Source organism: Labrus mixtus, unplaced genomic scaffold (genome assembly GCF_963584025.1).
Source record: "Labrus mixtus unplaced genomic scaffold, fLabMix1.1 SCAFFOLD_101, whole genome shotgun sequence".
Taxonomy (NCBI): domain Eukaryota; kingdom Metazoa; phylum Chordata; class Actinopteri; order Labriformes; family Labridae; genus Labrus; species Labrus mixtus.
Window position 1 is genome coordinate 87501 of NW_026870107.1, and position 25000 is coordinate 112500.

At 49.0% G+C, this 25000-nt stretch overlaps 2 protein-coding genes across 4 annotated transcripts in view; both read left to right on the forward strand.

Moving 5' to 3' along the window:
* Nucleotides 1-10878, forward strand: part of mtx1a (metaxin 1a) — a 13916-nt gene extending 3038 nt beyond the window's left edge. The window contains exons 2-9 of one of the 3 annotated variants that reach the window (XM_061033329.1): nt 3034-3103; nt 3196-3275; nt 5809-5901; nt 5987-6193; nt 6251-6286; nt 9647-9723; nt 10072-10229; nt 10397-10878. In XM_061033329.1, the coding sequence (XP_060889312.1) occupies nt 3034-3103; nt 3196-3275; nt 5809-5901; nt 5987-6193; nt 6251-6286; nt 9647-9723; nt 10072-10229; nt 10397-10626 (951 nt within the window). In that variant the 3' untranslated portion in view covers nt 10627-10878. The remainder of the gene's footprint in view (nt 1-3033; nt 3104-3195; nt 3276-5808; nt 5902-5986; nt 6194-6250; nt 6287-9646; nt 9724-10071; nt 10230-10396) is intronic. The other 2 variants (XM_061033330.1, XM_061033331.1) reach the window with 2 other exon arrangements.
* A 3946-nt stretch (nt 10879-14824) lies between these two features.
* thbs3a (thrombospondin 3a) overlaps nt 14825-25000 on the forward strand; it is a 22483-nt gene continuing 12307 nt past the window's right edge. The window contains exons 1-9 of the mRNA XM_061033328.1: nt 14825-15221; nt 17816-18022; nt 21512-21765; nt 22526-22628; nt 22807-22833; nt 22933-23015; nt 23933-23984; nt 24068-24216; nt 24368-24505. Coding sequence (XP_060889311.1) covers nt 15134-15221; nt 17816-18022; nt 21512-21765; nt 22526-22628; nt 22807-22833; nt 22933-23015; nt 23933-23984; nt 24068-24216; nt 24368-24505 — 1101 coding nt within the window. The 5' untranslated portion in view covers nt 14825-15133. The remainder of the gene's footprint in view (nt 15222-17815; nt 18023-21511; nt 21766-22525; nt 22629-22806; nt 22834-22932; nt 23016-23932; nt 23985-24067; nt 24217-24367; nt 24506-25000) is intronic.

Below are 25000 nucleotides of genomic sequence, written 5' to 3' on the forward strand. Positions count from 1 at the left end.
TCACTTCTTTTTGTTCGGTGTCGTCTTCCCTAAAGACTAAATGTGTCGACGGGCGTTGCTTCCATGTCGTGGATTGGACGTGTCGTCACGTGACTCTGCCCTGAAAATAATCCAAATAATCAACAAGATTACGTCGGTTAGAGGTTCTGAATGTCGGTTTGGATTAATTTTCGATTAATTTCCCTGCCCTAGTTAAACCTAAAACTACAAAAATCAAACCAAGTCACTTAAACTTCTCTGCTCAGTCCTTCATATTCCTCCTTCTCTCTTTGTGTTGATCTTCTGTGTTTGTTGTGTTTCTACCTACATGCTGCTTATCTTTGTTTTGCTGCAATACCCAAATTTCTCCTCTAGGGGTCGATAAAGTCTAATCTTATGTTATCTAAATAATGAAAGTTCTACAATTCTACAATTCACTTATCAGACTCTTTTCTCCAAAGCGACGTACATCAGAGAGTAAGAACAACACAAACAAGGATCTAGAAAAAAGGGAACAATGTCAGTAAGAGCAAACGATCAGCTTTGAGTCTGATTGGACACACAGGTGCTGACAGGAAGTGACCAGAGGCAAAGCACAACATTGAGGGCAGTTCTTGAGAGCTCTAATCAGTATAGAAACCATCTTATAAGTCGTCGTTATCAAACAGAGACCATCGTCATTACCATCATCATCATCAATAATATGGGGACCATCATCATTAAGTTAGTAGGTATTCATGAAAGAGCTGGGTCTTTAGCTTTTTCTTAAAGGTGCAGAGGGACTCTGCAGATCACATGGAGTTTGGAAGTTCATTCCACCACCGGGGGGCGACAGAGGAGAAGAGTCTAGTCAGCGTCTTAGGACCCTGTTGTGAAGGTTGGATCAGACGCCTTTCATTGGCAGAGCGTAGTGGGGGGGAGGGAGTGTAGACCTGGATGAGAGAGTTAAAGTAAGGAGGAGCCGTTTTTGTCGCTGTTTTGTAAACGCGGAGTGACATGTGCTCTTTTAGGAAGGTTGAAGACCAGTCGTGCTGCTGCATTTTGTATCATCTGCAGAGGTTTGATAGTGCATGTAGGAAGACCTGCCAGTAGAGATATCACAAGAGCCTGTACCAGGAGCTGTGTAGTTCTGACAGGTAAGGTCTGATCTTCCTGATGTTGTTCAGGGCAAATCGACATGACCGGGCAATCGAGGCAACTTGAACCTTAAAAGTTAGCTGGTCATCAATCATGACACCCAGGTTCCTGCAGACTTTGTGGGCATGAGTTTGGTTGTTCCAAGCTGGATATTGATCTGTGGTTGCATAGAGGGACTGGCTGGGATGACAAGGAGCTCAGTCTTTGAAAGATTGAGTTGAAGGTGGCGTTCATTCATCCATTTGACAACAGTAAAGACTATATTTGTAATTCTTCAAACGACCACTAGAGGACAGCAGCTTTACACAAACAGTTTCTTTCAGACTGTAGATGATGTTATTCTAACTTTACTGTTTTTATTCCCCCCATCAATAACAAGAATATTAATCCTGTTTAATTCTGCAGAACTTTCCCAAACGATGTTTCAAAACATTTCTCCATTAAAAGAATCAAATAAATGAGACATCTATCAAACTTTTTATTATTTTAATAAATGTTTGTGTTCATATTTATTTGAGTCTGAGTTTATTCTGCAGATTAAACATTAAAGTTAGAGTCAGTAAGCCCCTCCTCCTGGGCTCATCACCCCCAGAGTCTCTGCAGACACAGTTACCACCACACATGTATGGAGGCCCAGAAGGGACAATGGAGCAGCTTCACTTTAGGAGAAGTCTGTATTTTATTTTGAAGGAGGAAGATGCTGACTCCACCTTAACTTCACTATAGATGAAGTTATCAAGATACAAGAATTTCAACCAAACAGCAGGTTTGTCCTTTAAACTGAGACGGTGGTTGTATTTCTGAACACCCAGAATGCACTGGTGTTTCCATGACTGATGTGTGTGCTGACAGGGTGGATGTAGTCATCCAGCCTGCAGCAGACCACACTCAGGGCCACAGAGACCCTGTGCAGGATCAGACCTGATTGAAGAAGTTTGTGTTGGACTGAGATCTGAGCACACAGCAGTAATGCACTCTGGGTAAAATGAGGCTGCGCTGGTTTTTCCAAACCACCAGAGGACCCTGAACCTGCTGCTGGTCTTAAACCTCAAACAGCAACACGTCAGTGTGTGTGTGTGTGCGTGTGTGTGTGACTTTGCTTTAGTTCATCAATTTGTATCTACACTTCTCATGAATCAATAAATCAAAACTGCAGTTCCTCCAGTGTCCACTAGAGTCTGTCTCCTGCAGTGAGTCAGTCCCCATAGAGCTCTATGTTAAAATGTCTAACTTTACAGCTGCAGTTCCTCCAGTGTCCACTAGAGTCTGTCTCCTGCAGTGAGTCAGTCTCCATAGAGCCCCATGTTAAAATGTCCAACTTTACAGCTGCAGTTCCTCCAGTGTCCACTAGAGTCTGTCTCCTGCAGTGAGTCAGTCCTCATAGAGCTCTATGTTAAAATGTCCAACTTTACAGCTGCAGTTCCTCCAGTGTCCACTAGAGTCTGTCTCCTGCAGTGAGTCAGTCCCCATAGAGCTCTATGTTAAAATGTCTAACTTTACAGCTGCAGTTCCTCCAGTGTCCACTAGAGTCTGTCTCCTGCAGTGAGTCAGTCCTCATAGAGCTCTATGTTAAAATGTCACACACACTCCTCCGTGTGGAACAAACGTCTTCACTCTGACTTCACAGTCTCATATTTCGTGTCTAAAAGATGAATGAAGCTTTTGTTTTTTTATTTCCAGAAGAACTGAGTCATCTCACACACGTCGAGTAAAAACAGAGACACACACACACACACACACACACACACACACACACACACACATGGAGGTTTCATGTTTTTATTCTGGCTCTGGATTGGTCCTGGACTCTGAAGGTCTGGTTCAGGGTTCAGACCTTCATGGTCCCCAGTCCACTACAACTCACTAAACAGGGAGGAGGGGGTGAGTTTGTTTTGATGCCCTGCTCTCTGTCTGCAGGCGTATGCGCAGTTTGCCGGAGCACCTCTCAAACTGAGGAAGATCTCGAACCCCTGGAGGAGTCCGAGCGGTGAGCGAGTCCTCCTTCTTCTTCTTCTGGTTCTTTAAAGTTTCAGCTTCCTGTCCATGATGATCACACTGTTTGTTTCTGCTTTTATAAAGGAACACTTCCTGCTCTGAGGACCAATCAGAAAGAGACTCTGTCCCGACCCTCTGACATCATCATACACCTCAGAAAACAGGTAACCACATCTTTCCCAGCATGCATCAGGGCTGACACACACACACGAACAATTATATATATTTAAAACTTGGAAGAGAAAAAGGATTTCGCTGTGTGTGTGTGTGTGTTCAGTAGTGTGTGTGTGCGTGTGTGTGTGTTCAGTAGTATGTGTGTGTGTGTGTGTGTGCGTGTGTGTGTGTGTGTTCAGTAGTGTGTGTGTGCGTGTGTGTGTGTTCAGTAGTATGTGTGTGTGTGTGTGTGTGCGTGTGTGTGTGTGTGTTCAGTAGTGTGTGTGTGTGTGTGTGTGTGTGTTCAGTAGTGTGTGTGTGTATTTGTGTGTGTGTGTGTGTGTGTGTGTGTGTGTGTGTTCAGTAGTGTGTGTGTGTGTGTGTGTGTGTGTGTGTTCAGTAGTGTGTGTGTATGTGTGTGTGTTCAGTAGTGTGTGTGTGTGTGTTCAGTAGTGTGTGTGTGTGTTCAGTAGTGTGTTTGTGTGTGTGTGTGTTCAGTAGTGTGTGTGTGTGTGTGTGTGTGTGTGTTCAGTAGTGTGTGTGTGTGTGTGTGTTCAGTAGTGTGTGTGTGTGTGTGTGTGTGTGTGTGTTCAGTAGTGTGTGTGTGTGTGTGTGTTCAGTAGTGTGTGTGTGTGTGTGTGTGTGTGTTCAGTAGTGTGTGTTCAGTAGTGTGTGTGTGTGTGTGTGTGTGTGTGTTCAGTAGTGTGTTTGTGTGTGTGTGTTCAGTAGTGTGTTTGTGTGTGTGTGTGTGTTTTCAGTAGTGTGTTTGTGTGTGTGTGTGTGTGTTCAGTAGTGTGTGTGTGTGTGTGTGTGTGTGTGTGTGTGTGTGTGTTCAGTAGTGTGTGTGTGTATGTGTGTGTGTGTTCAGTAGTGTGTGTGTGTGTGTGTTCAGTAGTGTATGTGTGTGTGTGTTCAGTAGTGTGTGTGTGTGTGTGTGTGTGTGTGTGTGTGTGTGTGTTCAGTAGTGTGTTTGTGTGTGTGTTCAGTAGTGTGTTTGTGTGTGTGTGTGTGTTTTCAGTAGTGTGTTTGTGTGTGTGTGTGTGTGTTCAGTAGTGTGTGTGTGTATGTGTGTGTGTGTTCAGTAGTGTGTGTGTGTGTGTGTGTGTGTGTGTGTGTGTGTGTGTGTGTGTTCAGTAGTGTGTTTGTGTGTGTGTTCAGTAGTGTGTTTGTGTGTGTGTGTGTGTTTTCAGTAGTGTGTTTGTGTGTGTGTGTGTGTGTGTTCAGTAGTGTGTGTGTGTGTGTGTGTGTGTGTTCAGTAGTGTGTGTGTGTATGTGTGTGTGTGTTCAGTAGTGTGTGTGTGTGTGTGTTCAGTAGTGTATGTGTGTGTGTGTTCAGTAGTGTGTGTGTGTGTGTGTGTGTGTGTGTGTGTGTGTGTGTGTGTGTTCAGTGAATTTTGTCCTCGTCCTGCTGAGCTTTATGAGAATTCACCTCTGCTGGAATGTGTCTGAGACTGCAGCTTCCTGCGCGTAACGACTATTTACACACACTCACACTCACACTCACACTCACACACACTCACACACACACACTCACACACACACACGTTGCAGTGTAAAGTGTGTGTCAGTGAAGATTCTGAAACTGAAGACACTGTGAGGTCATCGAGTGTTAACAGCAGTTCAGACGCTGTTTCAGATCAGGATAATGGCGCCGCTATGACACCCCCCGTGTGTGTGTGTGTGTGTGTGTGTGTGTGTGTGTGTGTGTGTGTGTGTGTGTGTGTGTGTGTGTGTGTGTGTGTGTGTGTGTGTGTGTGTGTGTGTGTGTGTGTGTGTGTGTGTGTGTGTGTGTGTGTGTGTGTGTGTGTGTGTGTGTGTGTGTGTCCACAGTGAGCGTGAAAGCTTCTGAGCATGCTCACAACACCTGTACAGACAGGCAGACCGCCTGAACATAAACACACCTGAAGACTTCCTGCTGAGTGTTTACACAACAACTGATCATTATCACACACACACACACACACACACACACACACACACACACACACTCCTCTGTGTGTGTGTGTGTGTCTGAGCTCTCAGATAATTCAGCGTAACGTCTGAACGAGTCGACCTCTGATGAGTTTTCCTTCACACATTTACCCCTCTGACACACACACACACCCCTCTCATTCAGAAGCCCACTAGCAGCTGGAACACATTACCCAGCATGCTCGGCTCCGCCACGCTGCGGTAGGTTAGTCAGAAACCACGACGGCAGGAGAGCTGCTGAAGAAGAGGAAAGAGAGGAGAGATGATTCCTCCTTCAGCTTCTCCTCCCCCGTCTCCTTCTCAAACATCTTTTGGTTGATGTTTCTTCTTCTTCTTCTTCTTCTTCTTCTTCTTCTTCTTCTCGTCCTTCCTCCAGTCGTTCAGCTTCAGATTGTGTTCCTGCTCTTCAGTCTTTTCTGTAAACATGAAGAAGAACAGTTTAGTGAAAGAGATCTATGAACAGATATCTGAGCTGATGATCCTCTCTCAGCTGTGAGGCGTCCACACAGCTCTGCTCCGTGGTGCGTTTAAGTGTCTGCATGCTCAGTAGGACATGTGATTTGTGTTTTTCAGAAGTACAACGCAGACTACGACCTGTCGGCTAAAGAGGGCGCTGACAGCCTGGCCTTCATCTCTCTGATGGAGGAGAGACTGAAACCTGCTCTGGTGACAAACTCAGCTCCTGTTTCATCATTAAACACATTCAGGAAGTGTTCATGTGCTGACGACCCCGCCTCTCTCTCCGTCACAGATCTACGCCTTCTGGGTGGAGCCTAAGAACTACGTGGACTTGACTCGTCGCTGGTATGCCGACCACATGCCGTTCCCTCTCAACTTCTTCCTGCCCGGGCGGATGCAGGGCGCTCAGCTGGAGAAACTCCGGCTGCTCCGAGGAGACGAGAGCCTGGAGGCCGGAGAGGAGGTGGAGAAGGAGGTGAGGAAGGAGGAGGGAAAGGAGGTAGAGAAGGAGGTGAGGATGAAGGAGGTAGAGAAGGAGGTGAGGGTGGAGAAGGAGGTGAGGATGGAGGAGGGAGAGGAGGTGGAGAAGGAGGTAGAGAAGGAGCTGAGGATGGAGGAGGGAAAGGAGGTAGAGAAGGAGGTGAGGATGGAGGAGGGAGAGAAGGAGGTGAAGGAGGAGATGGATGGAGGAGGGAGAGGAGGTAGAGAAGGAGGAGATGGATGGAGGAGGGAGAGGAGGTAGAGAAGGAGGTGAGGAAGGAGGAGGGAGAGGAGGTAGAGAAGGAGGTAAAGAAAGAGGTGAGGATGGAGGCGGGAGAGGAGGTAGAGAAGGAGGTGAGGATGGAGAGGAGATGGAGAAGGAGGTGAGGATGGAGGAGGTAGAGAAGGAGGTGAGGAAGGAGGAGGGAGAGGAGGTAGAGAAGGAGGTAAAGAAGGAGGTGAGGATGGAGGAGGGAGAGGAGGTAGAGAAGGAGGTAAAGAAGGAGGTGAGGATGGAGGCGGGAGAGGAGGTAGAGAAGGAGGTGAGGATGGAGAGGAGATGGAGAAGGAGGTAGAGAAGGAGGTGAGGATGGAGGAGGGAGAGGAGGTAGCGAAGGAGGTGAGGAGGGAGAGGAGATGGAGATGGAGAAGGAGGTAGAGAAGGAGGTGAGGATGGAGGCGGGAGGTGAGGTAGAGAAGGAGGTGAGGAGGGAGAGGAGAAGGAGGTAGAGAAGGAGGTGAGGATGGAGGAGGGAGAGGAGGTAGAGGAGGTAGAGAAGGAGGTGAGGATGGAGGAGGGAAAGGAGGTAGAGAAGGAGGTGAGGATGGAGGAGGGAGAGAAGGAGGTGAAGGAGGAGATGGATGGAGGAGGGAGAGGAGGTAGAGAAGGAGGAGATGGATGGAGGAGGGAGAGGAGGTGAGGAAGGAGGAGGGAGAGGAGGTAGAGAAGGTAGAGAAGGAGGTAAAGAAGGAGGTGAGGATGGAGGCGGGAGAGGAGGTAGAGAAGGAGGTCAGGATAGAGGAGGTAGAGAAGGAGGTGAGGATGGAGGAGGGAGAGGAGGTAGAGAAGGAGGTGAGGATAGAGGAGGTAAAGAAGGAGGTGAGGATGGAGGAGGGAGAGGATGAAGGAGGTGAGGATGGAGGAGGGAGAGGAGGTAGAGAAGGAGGTGAGGATAGAGGAGGTAAAGAAGGAGGTGAGGATGGAGGAGGGAGAGGAGGTAGAGAAGGAGGTGAGGATGGAGGAGGGAGAGGAGGTAGAGAAGGAGGAGATGGATGGAGGAGGGAGAGGAGGTAGAGAAGGAGGTGAGGATGGAGGAGGGAGAAGGTAGAGAAGGAGGTGAGGATGGAGGAGGGAGAGGAGGTAGAGAAGGAGGAGATGGATGGAGGAGGGAGAGGAGGTAGAGAAGGAGCTGAGGATGGAGGAGGGAAAGGAGGTAGAGAAGGAGGTGAGGATGGAGGAGGGAGAGAAGGAGGTGAAGGAGGAGATGGATGGAGGAGGGAGAGGAGGTAGAGAAGGAGGAGATGGATGGAGGAGGGAGAGGAGGTAGAGAAGGAGGTGAGGAAGGAGGAGGGAGAGGAGGTAGAGAAGGAGGTAAAGAAAGAGGTGAGGATGGAGGCGGGAGAGGAGGTAGAGAAGGAGGTGAGGATGGAGAGGAGATGGAGAAGGAGGTGAGGATGGAGGAGGTAGAGAAGGAGGTGAGGAAGGAGGAGGGAGAGGAGGTAGAGAAGGAGGTAAAGAAGGAGGTGAGGATGGAGGAGGGAGAGGAGGTAGAGAAGGAGGTAAAGAAGGAGGTGAGGATGGAGGCGGGAGAGGAGGTAGAGAAGGAGGTGAGGATGGAGAGGAGATGGAGAAGGAGGTAGAGAAGGAGGTGAGGATGGAGGAGGGAGAAGGTAGAGAAGGAGGTGAGGATGGAGGAGGGAGAAGGTAGAGAAGGAGGTGAGGATGGAGGAGGGAGAGGAGGTAGAGAAGGAGGTAAAGAAGGAGGTGAGGATGGAGGAGGGAGAGGAGGTAAAGAAGGAGGTGAGGATGGAGGCGGGAGAGGAGGTAGAGAAGGAGGTGAGGATGGAGAGGAGATGGAGAAGGAGGTAGAGAAGGAGGTGAGGATGGAGGAGGGAGAGGAGGTAGCGAAGGAGGTGAGGAGGGAGAGGAGAAGGAGGTAGAGAAGGAGGTGAGGATGGAGGCGGGAGGTGAGGTAGAGAAGGAGGTGAGGAGGGAGAGGAGAAGGAGGTAGAGAAGGAGGTGAGGATGGAGGAGGGAGAGGAGGTAGAGGAGGTAGAGAAGGAGGTGAGGATGGAGGAGGGAAAGGAGGTAGAGAAGGAGGTGAGGATGGAGGAGGGAGAGAAGGAGGTGAAGGAGGAGATGGATGGAGGAGGGAGAGGAGGTAGAGAAGGAGGAGATGGATGGAGGAGGGAGAGGAGGTAGAGAAGGAGGTGAGGAAGGAGGAGGGAGAGGAGGTAGAGAAGGTAAAGAAGGAGGTGAGGATGGAGGCGGGAGAGGAGGTAGAGAAGGAGGTCAGGATAGAGGAGGTAGAGAAGGAGGTGAGGATGGAGGAGGGAGAGGAGGTAGAGAAGGAGGTGAGGATAGAGGAGGTAAAGAAGGAGGTGAGGATGGAGGAGGGAGAGGATGAAGGAGGTGAGGATGGAGGAGGGAGAGGAGGTAGAGAAGGAGGTGAGGATAGAGGAAGTAAAGAAGGAGGTGAGGATGGAGGAGGGAGAGGAGGTAGAGAAGGAGGTGAGGATAGAGGAGGTAAAGAAGGAGGGGAGGAGGTAGAGAAGGAAGAGAAGGAGGTGAGGATGGAGGAGGGAGAGGAGGTAGAGAAGGAGGTGAGGATGGAGGAGGGAGAAGGTAGAGAAGGAGGTGAGGATGGAGGAGGGAGAGGAGGTAGAGAAGGAGGAGATGGATGGAGGAGGGAGAGGAGGTAGAGAAGGAGGTGAGGATGGAGGAGGGAGAGGAGGTAGAGAAGGAGGTGAGGATGGAGGAGGGAGAGTGGACCTTCACAGAGGTCAGAGGTCAGCACCCTGACATGTAGAGACGGGTCATGTAGATCAGATGTTGTGTCTCTCTCTGCGTTTAGGAAACATGTCTCTAATCCTCCACAGTGACATCATCAGCTCCACATTTTTCCACGTTGAGCTCAGAGTAGTTTTTCCATCGAAGCGGTCGGAACACTTTCTCTCCTCAGAGTTTCTCTGCTGGAAAATCTGCAGCTTTAAAAACCATCTACTGTGGAGAGAGGTCAGAGGTCACGCAGCGTTCAGGGAGCGTGGTTAAACATCCATTTGTTCCTGTCAGCATGAAAAAAAGTGTGTGTGTGTGTGTGTGTGTGTGTGTGTGTGTGTGTGTGTGTGTGTGTGTGTGTGTGTGTGTGTGTGTGTGTGTGTGTGTGTGTGTGTGTGTGTGTGTGTGTGTGTGTGTGTGTGTGTGTGTGTGTGTGTGTGTGTGTGTGTGTGTGTGTGTGTGTGTGTGTTTCAGCTGTACCGGGATGCTACAGAGTGTATGGACCTGCTGTCCCAGCGCCTCGGCTCACACAAGTTCTTCTTCGGGGATTCGTAAGTTTGTCTGGATTTGATTTGTGGAGCGACTGAATCAAAGGCAGAGAACTTTTATCTCCAACAACCACCAAAGAAACGTTGTTAACCAGTAACGCCGTCCTTGAACGCACCATACATCCAAATACTTTAAGTTGATGTGAACGTCACCCTCCTGCCTTTGATTCAACACTCCACGCCTCATCTAGTATTTATACCTGTTTGTTACCATGGCAACCACACCAGAAGTCCTGGACACCCGATGTTCAATTATCAAAATTCTCCTGCACACTGTCTGAAAGGGTTTGGGTAAAAAAGTCAGAGTGAAGATCTTAAAGTGGATAAAATCTCTGACGTGTTTCCCGGCAGGCCTTCGTCTCTGGACGCCTACGTCTTCGGTCACTTGGCTCCTATCCTCAAGTCCAAACTGCCCAACGGGAAACTGCAGCAGCACCTGAAGTCTCTCGACAACCTGACCAACTTCTGCACCAACATCCTGCTGCTCTACTTCCCCCGAGACGGCCGAGGTGAGCGCCGCCAGAGACGGGCCATTCAGGGTGTCCTGTTAGTCAGGGCGCCCCTGGTGGTCAAACACAGAATTACACTCAGTTTGAAATATTTCACAAAGTGTTGAAGTTTTGACCTTCATGGCCACCGTAGCTCAAAGGCGTCCTCCATGTTGTGTCTCCTTCAGCAGAGAGCTCCAGCCAGAAGACGCCGGCGCCACCTGAGAGCGGAGACTTTGACCACGTCCCCAACAAGCGCAGGAAGCAGTTGATGTCGGTGCTGGTGGCTCTGGGCGCCATGCTGAGCTACGCCCTGCTCACCGGCATGGTGTCCATCCAACACGTCCACCAGGAGGCGCTGGAGGAGCCGCCGGAGCTGCAGGGCATCGGCTCCCCCGAGGAGGAGGAGGGGGACTGAGAACAGGTGCATCATGGGACTCTGAGGACAGAAGGCGAGATGGTCAGTAGGAGTAACCGGTGATGTCTCACTCTGATGAGTTTTTACGTCACCAAAGAGAGAGAGGAGCATCAGGAGGCTGAAAGCGGACAGGAAGTGACCTGCTTCATGTACAGACATTAAAGGCTCAGTCTGCAGATTTACTTTTAAACTGTTTATAAAAAGAAGAACACACATCCATCTTTTTCCTTTGAATAAATTAATTTGACTTCCTGTTTGTTTGTTAAAGATGTTTTCTGTTCTTCAGTTTATGTTCTCTAAACCGACGACGCATCATCGCAACATGAATAAAAACACATGAAACAAGAAGAACTGAGTTTTTAATGAACATCAGAGTTTACAGAGCTGCTAACTCGGCTCTACATTATACATTCTACATTCTACAATTCTACAATTCACTTAGCAGACTCTTTTATCCAAAGCGACGTACATCAGAGAGTAAGAACAACACAAGCAAGGATCTAGAAAAAAGGGAACAATGTCAGTAAGAGCAAACGATCAGCTTTGAGTCTGATTGGACACACAGGTGCTGACAGGAAGTGACCAGAGGCAAAGCACAACATTGAGGGCAGTTCTTGAGAGCTCTAATCAGTATAGAAACCATCTTATAAGTCGTCGTTATCAAACAAAAACCATCGTCATTACCATCATCATCATCAATAATATGGAGACCATCATCATTAAGTTAGTAGGTATTCATGAAAGAGCTGGGTCTTTAGCTTTTTCTTAAAGGTGCAGAGGGACTCTGCAGATCACATGGAGTTTGGAAGTTCATTCCACCACCGGGGGGCGACAGAGGCTCATCATTCAGGCTGCTTCGGGAACTTAAAGGAGTTGTTTCAGGACTCAGGAGATCATGGTGCATTCAGGGACTCAGGAGATCGTGGTGCATTCAGGGACTCAGATGTGTTCCAGATCACAAAGGTTGACTTGAGGAGTTCATGAAGGACTGTTGTTTCTGTGCAGATCTAGACCAGTTCAGGAGTCTGTGGTAACTAAAACAATAAATGACACCACACTGGGTGTGTAGGACAACTTTGTTGTTGCCATGGTTACAAACAGGTATCAATAGTGTTTGATTTTTACTTGAATCATATCAAAGGTTCAAACCTTTATTCTCAGAGCAAACGTGACGCAGGACAAAAAGAAAACCACACCCCCAACCCGTCCTGACCGGGTCCGGACCCCGGGGACAAACAGCTGCACATGACGCCATCACACAGGAATCCAGCTACGGCTCCTGTTGCCCCCCCCCCCCCCCCCCCCCACACACACACACACACACACACACACACACACACACACACTTTGATGAGCTGATCTGGAAGCAGTTTGTGGATCTGGACTCTGAGAACACAAAGATCAGAAAGAGAACGGGAGGTTTCACTCTGACAGTTTTAATCTGAGCTCACTTCTGCTTCATGCTGCAGATTTAACGCTCCAGCGGAGGGGGGGGGAGGCAGACCACTGCTGTCGAGGGTGGGGGCGGAGTTTCCTCCCTCCCTCACCTGCTGTTAAACGCAGGTTTCCATGGTTACAATCCAGAGCCAGAAAACAAACATTCCCAAAGAGAGAGGAGGCCTGCAGGGAGCAGAAACTTTCAGTCACTTCAGATCCTCGTTCTTCTGATCCGCTGATTTCACAAACACACACACATGAAACACACACACATGAAACACACACATGAAACACACACACTCCTGGTTTACATGTTTACTGACGACAATAAGCTTCAGATCTCACATCACTAACAGGCAGCAGAAGGCCCCCCCGGGGCCCCTGTTCAGGGTTTATAAATCTTGAGATCAGAACAGAACTCCACCCTCACACAAACCAAACCCTGTTCAACTTTCTCAACATTTAAGACCCAAAGCAACAGAACAACTGATGAGCAGAGCTGTTTGTTCTTCATGAAGCATTAAAGCAACTCCACAATTTAAACTTTGATCTGATTCAAGAACATCCATTCCTGTTTGATACCACGACAACAAACTACACAAATTAAGTTTTTAAAGGAGCAGTATGTAACTCTGTCCCCTAGTGTTTAAAATGTGTACTGCAGTCTGAATTCTAAACATCATAGAGAGCTGTCTCCCCCCCCCCTCCTCTCTAGAGTCCATGCTCACTCAGGTCACCATGTGGTGGACTCTGAAGCTTCAGTGTTTATCCAGCTCTGCATGGGTCTGTAAACCTTTCTGTGTTCTAACCTCTCTCCATTTTTCAAAAGCATCTCCAATATTGATCCTAGTTTGAGCACGTTTCTGCTCGTGGAGCTTATTAGAAACATGCAGAGGCTTTTTAGGTCGGGTACAGTCACTTCTATCTGAACCACTTCTCTTGACCCGCTTCCATCTCTGCAACACCTGTTGACCTGATAACTGCTCTCATATCTGACAAACCGAGAGGCGTCCAAAACGGCCGTGTGTGGGGGGGGTCTTAAAAGCGCCTACCTTCTCTGGTCCAAACAAATCCAGAGCATTCAGGAGCAGAATCTAAAGTTAGAAGGAGGACATACTGGCTGCTGCATTGTTGTCAGAGAAGCCAGCACTTCAACATGTTTCCTTAATGATCAGATAGTAAGATACCTTTATCATTTCATGTTTCCTTAACAGATCTCTCGTTTTCACTCTCAGCTACTTTTAGTCAGACATACGTCTGAAGAGCTGAAGTGTTCCGTACTTTTTGATTCTGTGGATTACATTTTCATTGTTTCAAAACACGTCGTATAAAAAAGAATTCTTGTGGTGACTTTGATAGAAACAGAGAATAAGCAGGTCTGTAACTGACACTCTCTGTTTCAAAATCCAATCAAAGTTTTTATGATTTATTAAAGAGAGACAAAATTATTCTTTACAAAAGTCCTAACTAATGATGATCGTATATTAAATATTCAAACCCGAACCCTCCTCATTGTCCGACCTCCAGTCACACAACTGAGCAGGTGAACTGAGGTGACCACGCCCACTGGGAATGACAGGAAATGAAATCAAAGCCATTTAAGGAGTGAAACATGAACAGAGGTCAAACACAGGCTATGACCTCCTACGAGTACGGATCACTCTGACAGTGAATCCAGTGACCCCTCTCTGTTTCTGCTCTTATTAAAAGTGAAGTAGATCTTTGTAATGATCTTTATGTTTTCATGCTTTCAGACTGAGACTTGTTTCCAGGAGAGCAGCGTGTGTCGGTTGTTAAAATAACCCGACACCTGTTTTCACTGAGGTTCAGCATGAACAGCTGATACATTCCAGCCTCCACCTGCTGTCACCTGTCCTGCAGACAGCAGCAGTGAAGGTGAGGAGGGGGGGGGTTCTTTACCCTGAGGCAGAAATCAAAACCCTTCATCACTTGTTAGCAGCTTCAGTCAGAAGCAGCTCGGGGGAGGGGGGGTCCTCACTATGGGGTTCTGGGCCCTGTGTGGGGTCACTGCTGCTGGATTGAATGGATGGACCTTTGACCTCTGACCCCTGACCTGCTGTAAAAAGACACTAATGTGATGTCACAGTAGAGTTTACTGCTGCTCCAACCTGAATGTGTCGCTATTCAATCTCAAAGCTATTCATCAAGTATTTCAAAAATAGAAAAAATGAAAAGGTCCGGGACCATCGGAGGAGCAGCCCCGCCTCAGCTCCAGCTCTCAGCCTGTCGTTAGGTTGACTGAAAGTTAGACTGAGACAGCATTTCCAGCATGGAGACCGCCATCGATGAGACTCCAGCGCCCCCTGCAGGAACAGGCGGGGGACGCCACTCAGGCTTCAAACATTCAGATTTACAGTCTGTGTTTCTTAGTCCAAACTAAAACAACTAGAGATGTTTTTCAGGACCAATTTGAGCCCCTTCCTCCCTGAACCCCTCCCCCCCCTCCCCCCCCACACACACACACACACACACATATATTTCTATTTAAGTAAAATAAAATAAGTAAAAACTATATTAAACTTGTAAACTGCGAATAATGAATTTAAAAGTGTTCAAAAAGTTTGATATCAAACTAAATGACAAACATTTTATTATTTTAAACTTTGAGTTGGCTGTTCTTTTAAAGAAATGGAAACAATAACTCTTATTATTATTATTATTATTATTATTTTATATTTTCGCGCTCTTTATGCTAATCATCCTCTCTGTGCGCGCGAGCTGAGAGCTGAGAGCTGAGCGCGCGCCAGTAGTTTCCAGCTGCGCTCGTGAACCCGACCGTTAGTCTTTCCTCCTGCGGCTCCGTCGGTCCCGGTCTGTCCCGGTCTGTCCCGGTCCGTCCTCTCTCTACGGTTCCCCTCTGCTCTCCCGCTCCTCCTCCGGACTCTACGTGGCTCCGGGTCCCGCTCGGCTCCTCTGCTTCTTCTTCGGGGCTGAAAGTTTTCCGGTGGTCCGGTTCCCGTCCCTCTGCTCCCTCCGCTCCCTCTGCCCACTTTCAGGTCCTGTTCTGTGGGTCCAGTTGTCCGTTCACCTGGTCAGGTTGGTTTCAGACATGGGTCAGATCACGGTGGTCCCGGTTCTGCTGTCAGTCATCTGGGTCGGACTCACGGCTGGAATACCGGATGGACCAGACGCACAAGGTAACCGAGCTAACCTGCTAACGTAAACTAACACTTTTATAAACACTACCTGCTCCCGTCTACCTGTACAGGGGAGGTGTTACACCGAGATCTGCGACCCTCTTAGTCTGTGACCTGACAGGAAATCTCCTCTCCGTCTCAACCCAGGTTCATAACAAAGTTAATAATAATAATAATAACTGTTCAATTAAATAAGTATTCATCACAGAGGATTCTGTGATATAATAATTAATAATTACTTTATCTTAATCCAACAACACAGAAATATAATCATAAGAATCTGTCTCAGGATCACCTCGTAGTGACGTCATGTTTGATACCATGGTAACAAGAATAAAAGTCTTGTTTCCACTTTTTTAAAAGTTTCAGGTAAACTGGAGCTGCTGGATAATTTAGATTAATGTTGAGATCACATTTATTAAACACTCTAAACAAGAAATACAAGAATTAAAAATATATGAAATGAAGATGTGATGTGAGAGACCTGCAGATGATTTATTTTTATTTGTTTGAATGTTTTATTATCTGATGATGAAAGGAGCTGATTATAAAACAGGATTCTTCTTACAGTCGAGATCTGATGTTTGTGTTTCAGTCATTTGTTTGGTCTCCTCCTTCATCTCCTTCATCTCCTTCATCCCTATCTTCGTCTCCTCTGTCTCCTCCTTCATCTCCATCTTCGTCTCCTCTGTCTCCTCCCTCATCTCCTGTCTCCTCTGTCTCCTCCTTCATCTCCTTCGTCTCCTCTTCATCTCCTGTCTCCTCTGTCTCCTCCTTCATCTCTTTCTTTGTCTCCTCTGTCTCCTCCTTCATCTCCTTCTTTGTCTCCTCTGTCTCCTCCTTCATCTCCTGTCTCCTCCTTCATCTCCATCTTCGTCTCCTCGGTCTCCTCGGTCTCCTCCTTCATCTCCTGTCTCCTCTGTCTCCTCCTTCACCTCCTTCGTCTCCTCTGTCTCCTCCTTCATCTCCTTCATCTCCTTCTTTGTCTCATCTGTCTCCTCCTTCATCTCCTGTCTCCTCTGTCTCCTCCTTCACCTCCTTCGTCTCCTCTGTCTCCTCCTTCATCTCCTTCATCTCCTTCTTTGTCTCATCTGTTTCCTCCTTCATCTCCTGTCTCCTCTGTCTCCTCCTTCATCTCCTTCTTTGTCTCCTCTGTCTCCTCCTTCATCTCCTGTCTCCTCTGTCTCCTCCTTCATCTCCTGTCTCCTCTGACTCCTCCTTCATCTCCTTCTTTGTCTCCTCTGTCTCCTCCTTCATCTCCTGTCTCATCTGTCTCCTCCTTCATCTCCTGTCTCCTCCTTCATCTCCTTCTTTGTCTCCTCTGCCTCCTCCTTCATCTCCTGTCTCCTCTGTCTCCTTCTTTGTCTCCTTCTTTGTCTCCTCTGTTTCCTCCTTCATCTCCTGTCTCCTCTGTCTCCTCCTTCATCTCCTTCTTTGTCTCCTCTGTCTCCTCCTTCATCTCCTTCTTTGTCTCCTCTGTTTCCTCCTTCATCTCATGTCTCCTCTGACTCCTCCTTCATCTCCTTCTTTGTCTCTCCTGTCTCCTCTGTCTCCTCCTTCATCTCCTTCTTTGTCTCCTCTGTTTCCTCCTTCACCTCCTGTCTCCTCCTTCATCTCCTTCTTTGTCTCCTCTGTCTCCTCCTTCATCTCCTTCTTTGTCTCCTCTGTCTACTCCTTCATCTCCTGTCTCCTCTATCTCCTCCTTCATCTCCTGTCTCCTCTGTCTCCTCCTTCATCTCCTGTCTCCTCTGTCTCCTTCTTCATCTCCTTCTTTGTCTCCTCTGTTTCCTCCTTCATCTCCTGTCTCCTCTGTCTCCTCCTTCATCTCCTTCTTTGTCTCCTCTGTCTCCTCCTTCATCTCCTGTCTCCTCCTTCATCTCCTGTCTCCTCTGACTCCTCCTTCATCTCCTGTCTCCTCTGTCTCCTCCTTCATCTCCTTCTTTGTCTCCTCTGTCTCGTCCCCTTGTGATGACCTTCCCTTTTATTCTTTCTGCTCTAAAATCAAACTTGTTGCTGTGGTGCATTCAGGTGCTGTGGTAACCTCCAGTTATTTGTCCACACTTGTAATACTAAACAGATACTAACCACCAACACGTCCTGGTTTGCGTGTCTTACATTAGAAACAACTTTTTCTGGGCCTGACAGAGTCCTCGCCGTGATGTCATCAGCACCAGGAAGGAGGACAGGAAGTGTCTTGTTTGTCTTCCTCTGTGGTGTTTCTGTTCAGCCTGCTATCAAACAGAACGGTCAGCTGGTTACACTGGAGTCCCTCGATGGATCCAGAGGTCTGAGCGGGCCGGTACCTGCTGGATTCTGACCCTCAGACGGTCCCGCAGACCGCAGGTTGAACCACATCTGAACCGATCATCAGATCAATAAAAAAGATTATTTTAATTACTTAATCAACACCTTCAGGGTTAGTCTGACGTGTAACCATGGCAACAGGTGTCACCCACAACATCACCTGTTTCCATGGTAACAGTCAGTACACTGCTAACTATCACCAACGTGTTCTTATTGTTAAAAAAGAAGTGTTTCTGTTTCTGTAAATCTTATTGGTCGTACGTTAAGTCGATCTGTCCGTTCCTCCTCAGTGATCGACGTGTTGGGTCTTCAGGATTCTAAGCACAGCGTAGCCGGTGTGGAGAAGCTGTCGGGCGGTCTGAGCGCACTCAGTGACATCTACGTGGTGTCCACGTTCCGGCTGCCGGCGAAGCTGGGCGGCGTGCTGCTCGGTGTTTACAGCAAACAGGACAACAGGAAGTACCTGGAGGTCGCAGTCATGGGAAAGATCAATAAAGGTGAGACATTTAACATAAGCCCCGCCCCCCTGGAGGGTCCTGTTCAAATCTCAGAACTTCATTTACATTTGAGTGACCAGTTTGTCTCCTGGTTCAATCCCTCCTGTCCCTCTTTCCTTTCCTCTGCTCCTCTCCTTCTCCTGTCCCTCTTTCCTTTCCTCTGCTCCTCTTCTTCTCCTGTCCCTCTTTCCTTTCCTCTCCTCCTCTCCTTCTCCTGTCCCTCTTTCCTTTCCTCTGCTCCTCTCCTCCTCCTGTCCCTCTTTCCTTTCCTCTGCTCCTCTCCTTCCTTTCCTCTCCTCCTCTCCTCCTCCTGTCCCTCTTTCCTTTCCTCTGCTCCTCTCCTCCTCCTGTCCCTCTTTCCTTTCCTCTCCTCCTCCATCCCTCTTTCCTTTCCTCTGCTCCTCTCCTCCTGTCCCTCTTTCCTTTCCTCTCCTCCTCCATCCCTCTTTCCTTTCCTCTGCTCCTCTCCTTCCTTTTCTCTGCTCCTCTCCTCCTCCTGTCCCTCTTTCCTTTCCTCTGCTCCTCTCCTCCTCCTGTCCCTCTTTCCTTTCCTCTGCTCCTCTCCTCCTCCTGTCCCTCTTTCCTTTCCTCTCCTCCTCCATCCCTCTTTCCTTTCCTCTGCTCCTCTCCTTCCTTTTCTCTGCTCCTCTCCTCCTCCTGTCCCTCTTTCCTTTCCTCTGCTCCTCTCCTCCTCCTGTCCCTCTTTCCTTTCCTCTGCTCCTCTCCTCCTCCTGTCCCTCTTTCCTTTCCTCTCCTCCTCCTGTCCCTCTTTCCTTTCCTCTGCTCCTCTCCTCCTCCTGTCCCTCTTTCCTTTCCTCTCCTCCTCCTGTCCCTCTTTCCTTTCCTCTGCTCCTCTCCTCCTCCTGTCCCTCTTTCCTTTCCTCTCCTCCTCTCCTTCTCCTGTCCTTCTTTCCTTTCCTCTTCTCCTCTCCTCCTCCGGTCCCTCTTTCCTTTCCTCTTCTCCTCTCCTCCTCCTGTCCCTCTTTCCTTTCCTCTCCTCCTCTCCTTCTCCTGTCCTTCTTTCCTTTCCTCTTCTCCTCTCCTCCTCCTGTCCCTCTTTCCTTTCCTCTTCTCCTCTCCTCCTCCTGTCCCTCTTTCCTTTCCTTTCCTCTCCTCCTCTCCTCCTCCTGTCCCTCTTTCCTTAACTCTGCTCCTTTCCTCCTCCTGTCCCTCTTTCCTTTCCTCTCCTCCTCCTGTCCCTCTTTCCTTTCCTCTCCTCCTCTCCTTCTCCTGTCCCTCTTTCCTTTTCTCTGCTCCTCCTCTCTCTCTCTCTCTCTCTCCTCACCCTGCTCCTCTCCTTCCTCTCCTCCTCTCCTCTCTCTCTCTCTCTCTCTCTCCTCTCTCGCCCCTCTAACCACACTGTCTGACAGTATCTGTGTCTCTCATGTTTCCACTCAGTGAACTGTTCAAACCTCAGACTCCATGTTTTTATGAATGGAAATATTCTCCCCTCACTCCGCAGCCTGACACGTTTGGTATGTTTGGAAACTCTGACGTCTCCTCCTGAATGTGAAATAAACGATTTATTGGAGAGTAAGTGAACGTGTCGCAGCAGGAGAAGGGAGCTGTGTTTGTAAGTTAACATCCTGAAGAGCCAATAGAAAGAGAGAGAGAGAGAGGAGGAGCAGGGTGAGGAGAGAGAGAGAGAGAGGAGCAGGGTGAGGAGAGAGGGAGAGGAGCAGGATGAGGAGAGAGAGAGGAGGAGCAGGGTGAGGAGAGAGAGAGGGAGAGGAGCAGGATGAGGAGAGAGAGAGAGAGAGGAGGAGGAGCAGGGTGAGGAGAGAGGGAGAGGAGCAGGATGAGGAGAGAGAGAGAGGAGGAGCAGGGTGAGGAGAGAGAGGGAGAGGAGCAGGATGAGGAGAGAGAGAGAGAGGAGGAGGAGCAGGGTGAGGAGAGAGAGAGAGAGGAGCAGGGTGAGGAGAGAGAGAGGGAGAGGAGCAGGGTGAGGAGCAGGATGAGGAGAGAGAGAGGAGGAGCAGGGTGAGGAGAGAGAGAGGGAGAGGAGCAGGATGAGGAGAGAGAGAGAGAGAGGAGGAGGAGCAGGGTGAGGAGAGAGGGAGAGGAGCAGGATGAGGAGAGAGAGAGAGGAGGAGCAGGGTGAGGAGAGAGAGAGAGGGAGAGGAGCAGGATGAGGAGAGAGAGAGAGAGGAGGAGGAGCAGGGTGAGGAGAGAGAGAGAGGGGAGCAGGGTGAGGAGAGAGAGAGAGGAGGAGCAGGGTGAGGAGAGAGAGAGAGAGGAGCAGATGAGCAGGGTGAGAAGAGAGAGAGAGGAGGAGCAGGGTGAGGAGAGAGAGGGAGAGAGAGAGAGGAGGAGCAGGGTGAGGAGAGAGAGAGGAGAGAGAGAGAGGGGGAGGAGCAGATGAGCAGGGTGAGGAGAGAGAGAGGAGGAGCAGGGTGAGGAGAGAGAGAGAGAGGAGGAGCAGGGTGAGGAGAGAGAGAGAGGAGGAGCAGGGTGAGGAGAGAGAGAGAGAGGAGCAGGGTGAGGAGAGAGAGGGAGAGGAGCAGGATGAGGAGAGAGAGGGAGAGAGAGAGAGGAGGAGCAGGGTGAGGAGAGAGAGAGAGAGAGGAGCAGGGTGAGGAGAGAGAGGGAGAGAGAGAGAGGAGGAGCAGGGTGAGGAGAGAGAGAGGAGAGAGAGAGAGGGGGAGGAGCAGATGAGCAGGGTGAGGAGAGAGAGAGGAGGAGCAGGGTGAGGAGAGAGAGAGAGAGGAGGAGCAGGGTGAGGAGAGAGAGAGAGAGGAGGAGCAGGGTGAGGAGAGAGAGAGAGGAGGAGCAGGGTGAGGAGAGAGAGAGAGAGGAGCAGGGTGAGGAGAGAGGGAGAGGAGCAGGATGAGGAGAGAGGGAGAGAGAGAGAGGAGGAGCAGGGTGAGGAGAGAGAGAGAGGAGCAGGGTGAGGAGAGAGAGAGAGGAGCAGGATGAGGGGAGAGAGAGAGGAGCAGGGTGAGGAGAGAGAGAGAGGAGCAGGATGAGGAGAGAGAGAGAGGAGCAGGGTGAGGAGAGAGAGAGAGGAGCAGGATGAGGAGAGAGAGAGAGGAGCAGGGTGAGGAGAGAGAGAGGGGGGGGGATGAAATAGTTGACTCCATCCACACCATGATAATGACAGACCTTCATCCTCTGATGACCTGATGACTGTAATCTGACACAGTGTTTATTAAACACAGTGTAGTAAGTGTGTGTGTGTCTGTGTGTGTGTGTGTGTGTGTGTGTGTGTGTGTGTGTGTGTGTTTGTGTTTGGGCACGCTGTGACCTTGACCTCTGTTTAGAAGAAAGAGTTCATTATTGAACCTGCAGCTGCTCGCTGACATGATGACCTCTGATCGTAATATGATGAAGATGGGACAGATAGGGTCAAAGAGATCATTCTGTTAGGGACTCTTTCATTGAAGATCAGGTTCTGATCGTGTCTTTGTCTTTATGATAAACAGGGTCAGTATGAACGTTCTGATTCACAGCTAACTCTCCCCCCCCCCCCCCCCCCCCCCCCCCTCACAGTCCTGGTGCGGTATGTGCGGGCTGACGGGAAGCTGCACACGGTGAACCTGCAGAACGCCGTGCTGGCAGACGGTCGAGCTCACTCCATCATCCTGAGGCTCGGTGGTCTTCAGCGCGACCACATGAACCTGGAGCTCTACGTCAACTGCCGATTGGTTGACTCCAGCCAGGGCGTGCCGCCATTGGTCCCTCTGCCCAGAGAGGCGGAGATGGTGGAGATCAGACATGGACAGAAGGCCTACGCACGCCTGCAGGTGAGAGAACAGGACGATTCAGACTGACAGGAAACAAAAAGAAACTCTTTAGACAGGATACCAACAGTTAAACTTTTAAAGTTAAAACCATGGACTGCTACTTCACCCGCACACAACCTTTACTACATGTCACCTCCTTCTGCAAACATTTCATCAAACTTAGGATTTGTTTACATGTTACAAACAAATCTTTCTTTTACATCTTCAAATGTTCCAGTTTTCCTGATGAATCCACCAGCCAAGGCTTTTGAATGAGAGACTACATACAAATCAGAATCAGAATCTGGGTTTATTGCCAAGTTCATTTACACATACAAGGAATTTGACTTGGTGTACTGGTGCTAAACAATTAACAAGGAAATAAAGCAGAACTAGAAACAACTTAAATAATACAGAATAAGAAGCTATTACAATAAAAAGTAAATAATAAAAATAAAAATATAAAATATAAAAAACACACAATGTACAAAAGGTGAAATGTAGGAGCTGTGCAGTGGACATCTTAGTTCACATTCACAAACTCTTAGTCCGTGTTTGTTTCAATATTGGATGAAAATAAAACATTCAGCAGATACCTTCAGACCTGTTCAGGCTCCTGATTGGTTAAGACCTCAGGTTCACCTGTCTGCACAGGTCCTACACACCTGCTCATAAAAATGTGTCTTCTTCTTAAAGTTCTTTGTCCTCATTGGTTTAAGACACACACACACACACACACACACACACACACACACGTATTAATGCCCTCTCTCTCCTTCAGGGAGCAGTGGAGTCCCTCAGACTGGCTCTAGGGGGCAGTGTTGCTAAAGCTGGAGCTCTGACAGACTGTCCGTTCCAGGGAGACTCGTCTGCGTATAACTCAGGTCAGCTCACATTAACCCTTTAATACCTCCCCCTTTCACAGTCTCAGGTAAGCTAGCAGCTAATGTGGGCGTAGTCAGTTGTGTCCAGGTGAGGGTCAGGTTATAGTTCTGTGTTCAGGGTCAGGTCTCTCAAACCTGTTGTTATAAAGTGTTAAACTCTCGTTGTCACACCATTCAGTGAGTGGGGAGGTGAACTCCATCCTCGGTGAGTTTTTAAACTTTGAATAATCTTTATTTAAACTGATCCGTATCATCACATGATCACCTCAGTTACTTGTTCTGTCTTCATGCTGCTTCTTGTCAGGTGATCACACCAAGGCTCTGATTGGTCAGCTCATCATCTTCAACCAAATCCTGGGAGAGCTGAGACAGGACATCAGAGAACAGGTGAGACAGGACATCAGAGAACAGGTGAGACAGGACGTCAGAGAACAGGTGAGACATCAGAGGACAGGTGAGAGATCAGAGAACAGGTGAGACAGGTCATCAGAGAACAGGTGAGCGATCAGAGGACAGGTGAGACAGGTCATCAGAGAACAGGTGAGACAGGTCATCAGAGAACAGGTGAGACAGGACGTCAGAGAACAGGTGAGACATCAGAGAACAGGTGAGACAGGTCATCAGAGAACAGGTGAGAGATCAGAGGACAGGTGAGACAGGTCATCAGAGAACAGGTGAGAGATCAGAGGACAGGTGAGACAGGTCATCAGAGAACAGGTGAGACAGGACGTCAGAGAACAGGTGAGAGATCAGAGGACAGGTGAGACAGGTCATCAGAGAACAGGTGAGACAGGACGTCAGAGAACAGGTGAGACAGGACGTCAGAGAACAGGTGAGAGATCAGAGGACAGGTGAGACAGGTCATCAGAGAACAGGTGAGAGATCAGAGAACAGGTGAGACAGGTCATCAGAGAACAGGTGAGAGATCAGAGGACAGGTGAGACAGGTCATCAGAGAACAGGTGAGACAGGTCATCAGAGAACAGGTGAGAGGACGTCAGAGAACAGGTGAGACAGGACATCAGAGGACAGGTGAGACATCAGACGACAGGTGAGACAGGACATCAGAGAACAGGTGAGACAGGACGTCAGAGAACAGGTGAGACAGGACATCAGAGAACAGGTGAGAGATCAGAGGACAGGTGAGACAGGACATCAGAGAACAGGTGAGAGATCAGAGAACAGGTGAGACAGGTCATCAGAGAACAGGTGAGACAGGACATCAGAGAACAGGTGAGAGATCAGAGAACAGGTGAGACAGACAGGTGAGATAAGGAGGTGTTGATGATGTCATCTCTGTGACAGGTAAAGGAGATGTCCCTGATTAGAAACACCATCCTGGAGTGTCAGGTTTGTGGTGAGTCAGCAGATCTGCTCCTTCATACACAGCTGTTCCTTTCTGAGGACCTGATTGAGGACATTGTGTTTGTGTTTTTGCAGGGTTCCACGAGCCTCGCTCTCGCTGCTCTCCGAACCCCTGCTTTAAGGGCGTGGCCTGTATGGAGAGTCTGCATTATCCTGGATACACCTGTGGACCCTGCCCACCTGGAACCAGCGGAAACGGGACGCATTGCCACGACATCGACGAGGTGACAACAACAACAACACCTTTGTTTTTAAACAACGACAACAGTACAGCTCAGTAACATCAGTGAGTGTGTGTGTGTGTGTGTGTGTGTGTGTGTGTGCGTGTGCGTGTGCGTGTGCGTGTGTGTGTGTGCGTGCACGTGTGTGTGTCAGTGTGAGCTGCAGCCCTGTTTCTCTCCTGACTCCTGTGTGAACACTGTGGGAGGGTTCACCTGTAAACCCTGTCCTCCGGGCCTGTGGGGGGCGCCGCTTGCAGGAACAGGACTGGACTACGCCAAGACATACAGACAGGTCAGACGCGCACACACACACACACACACACTCAACAACTTTTGGTGATGTTTGGTTTTAAAGGTGTGTTTTAACTACAGTGTGTTCTTTTAAAGGTATAATGTACCACTTTCAGACTCCCCTCCCTCCTCCCCTCCTTTCCTCCTCTCCTCCTCCTCCTCTTCTCCTCCTCCCCTCCTCTCCTCTCCTTCTCTCCTCCTCCCCTCCTCTCTTCCTCCCCTCCTTTCCTCCTCTCCTCCTCCCCTCCTCTCCTCCTTCCCTCCTTCCCTCCTTCTCATCAGTTACGCAGCTCAAACATGATTCAGTTTGTTATTTATTTACGGTATAATAAAAGTATTATAAGAAAATCTTTTCTGGATTTGGAAAGTCGACAGACGACACACCGCCATCATGCCTCCAGACATTTTATTCCTGAGTGGGCCGGGCTAACAGTTAGAGAGGGAGGGGTTCAAGTGAAACATGTCTGAGCCTCTGAGTGAAACTAAAACAAGCTGA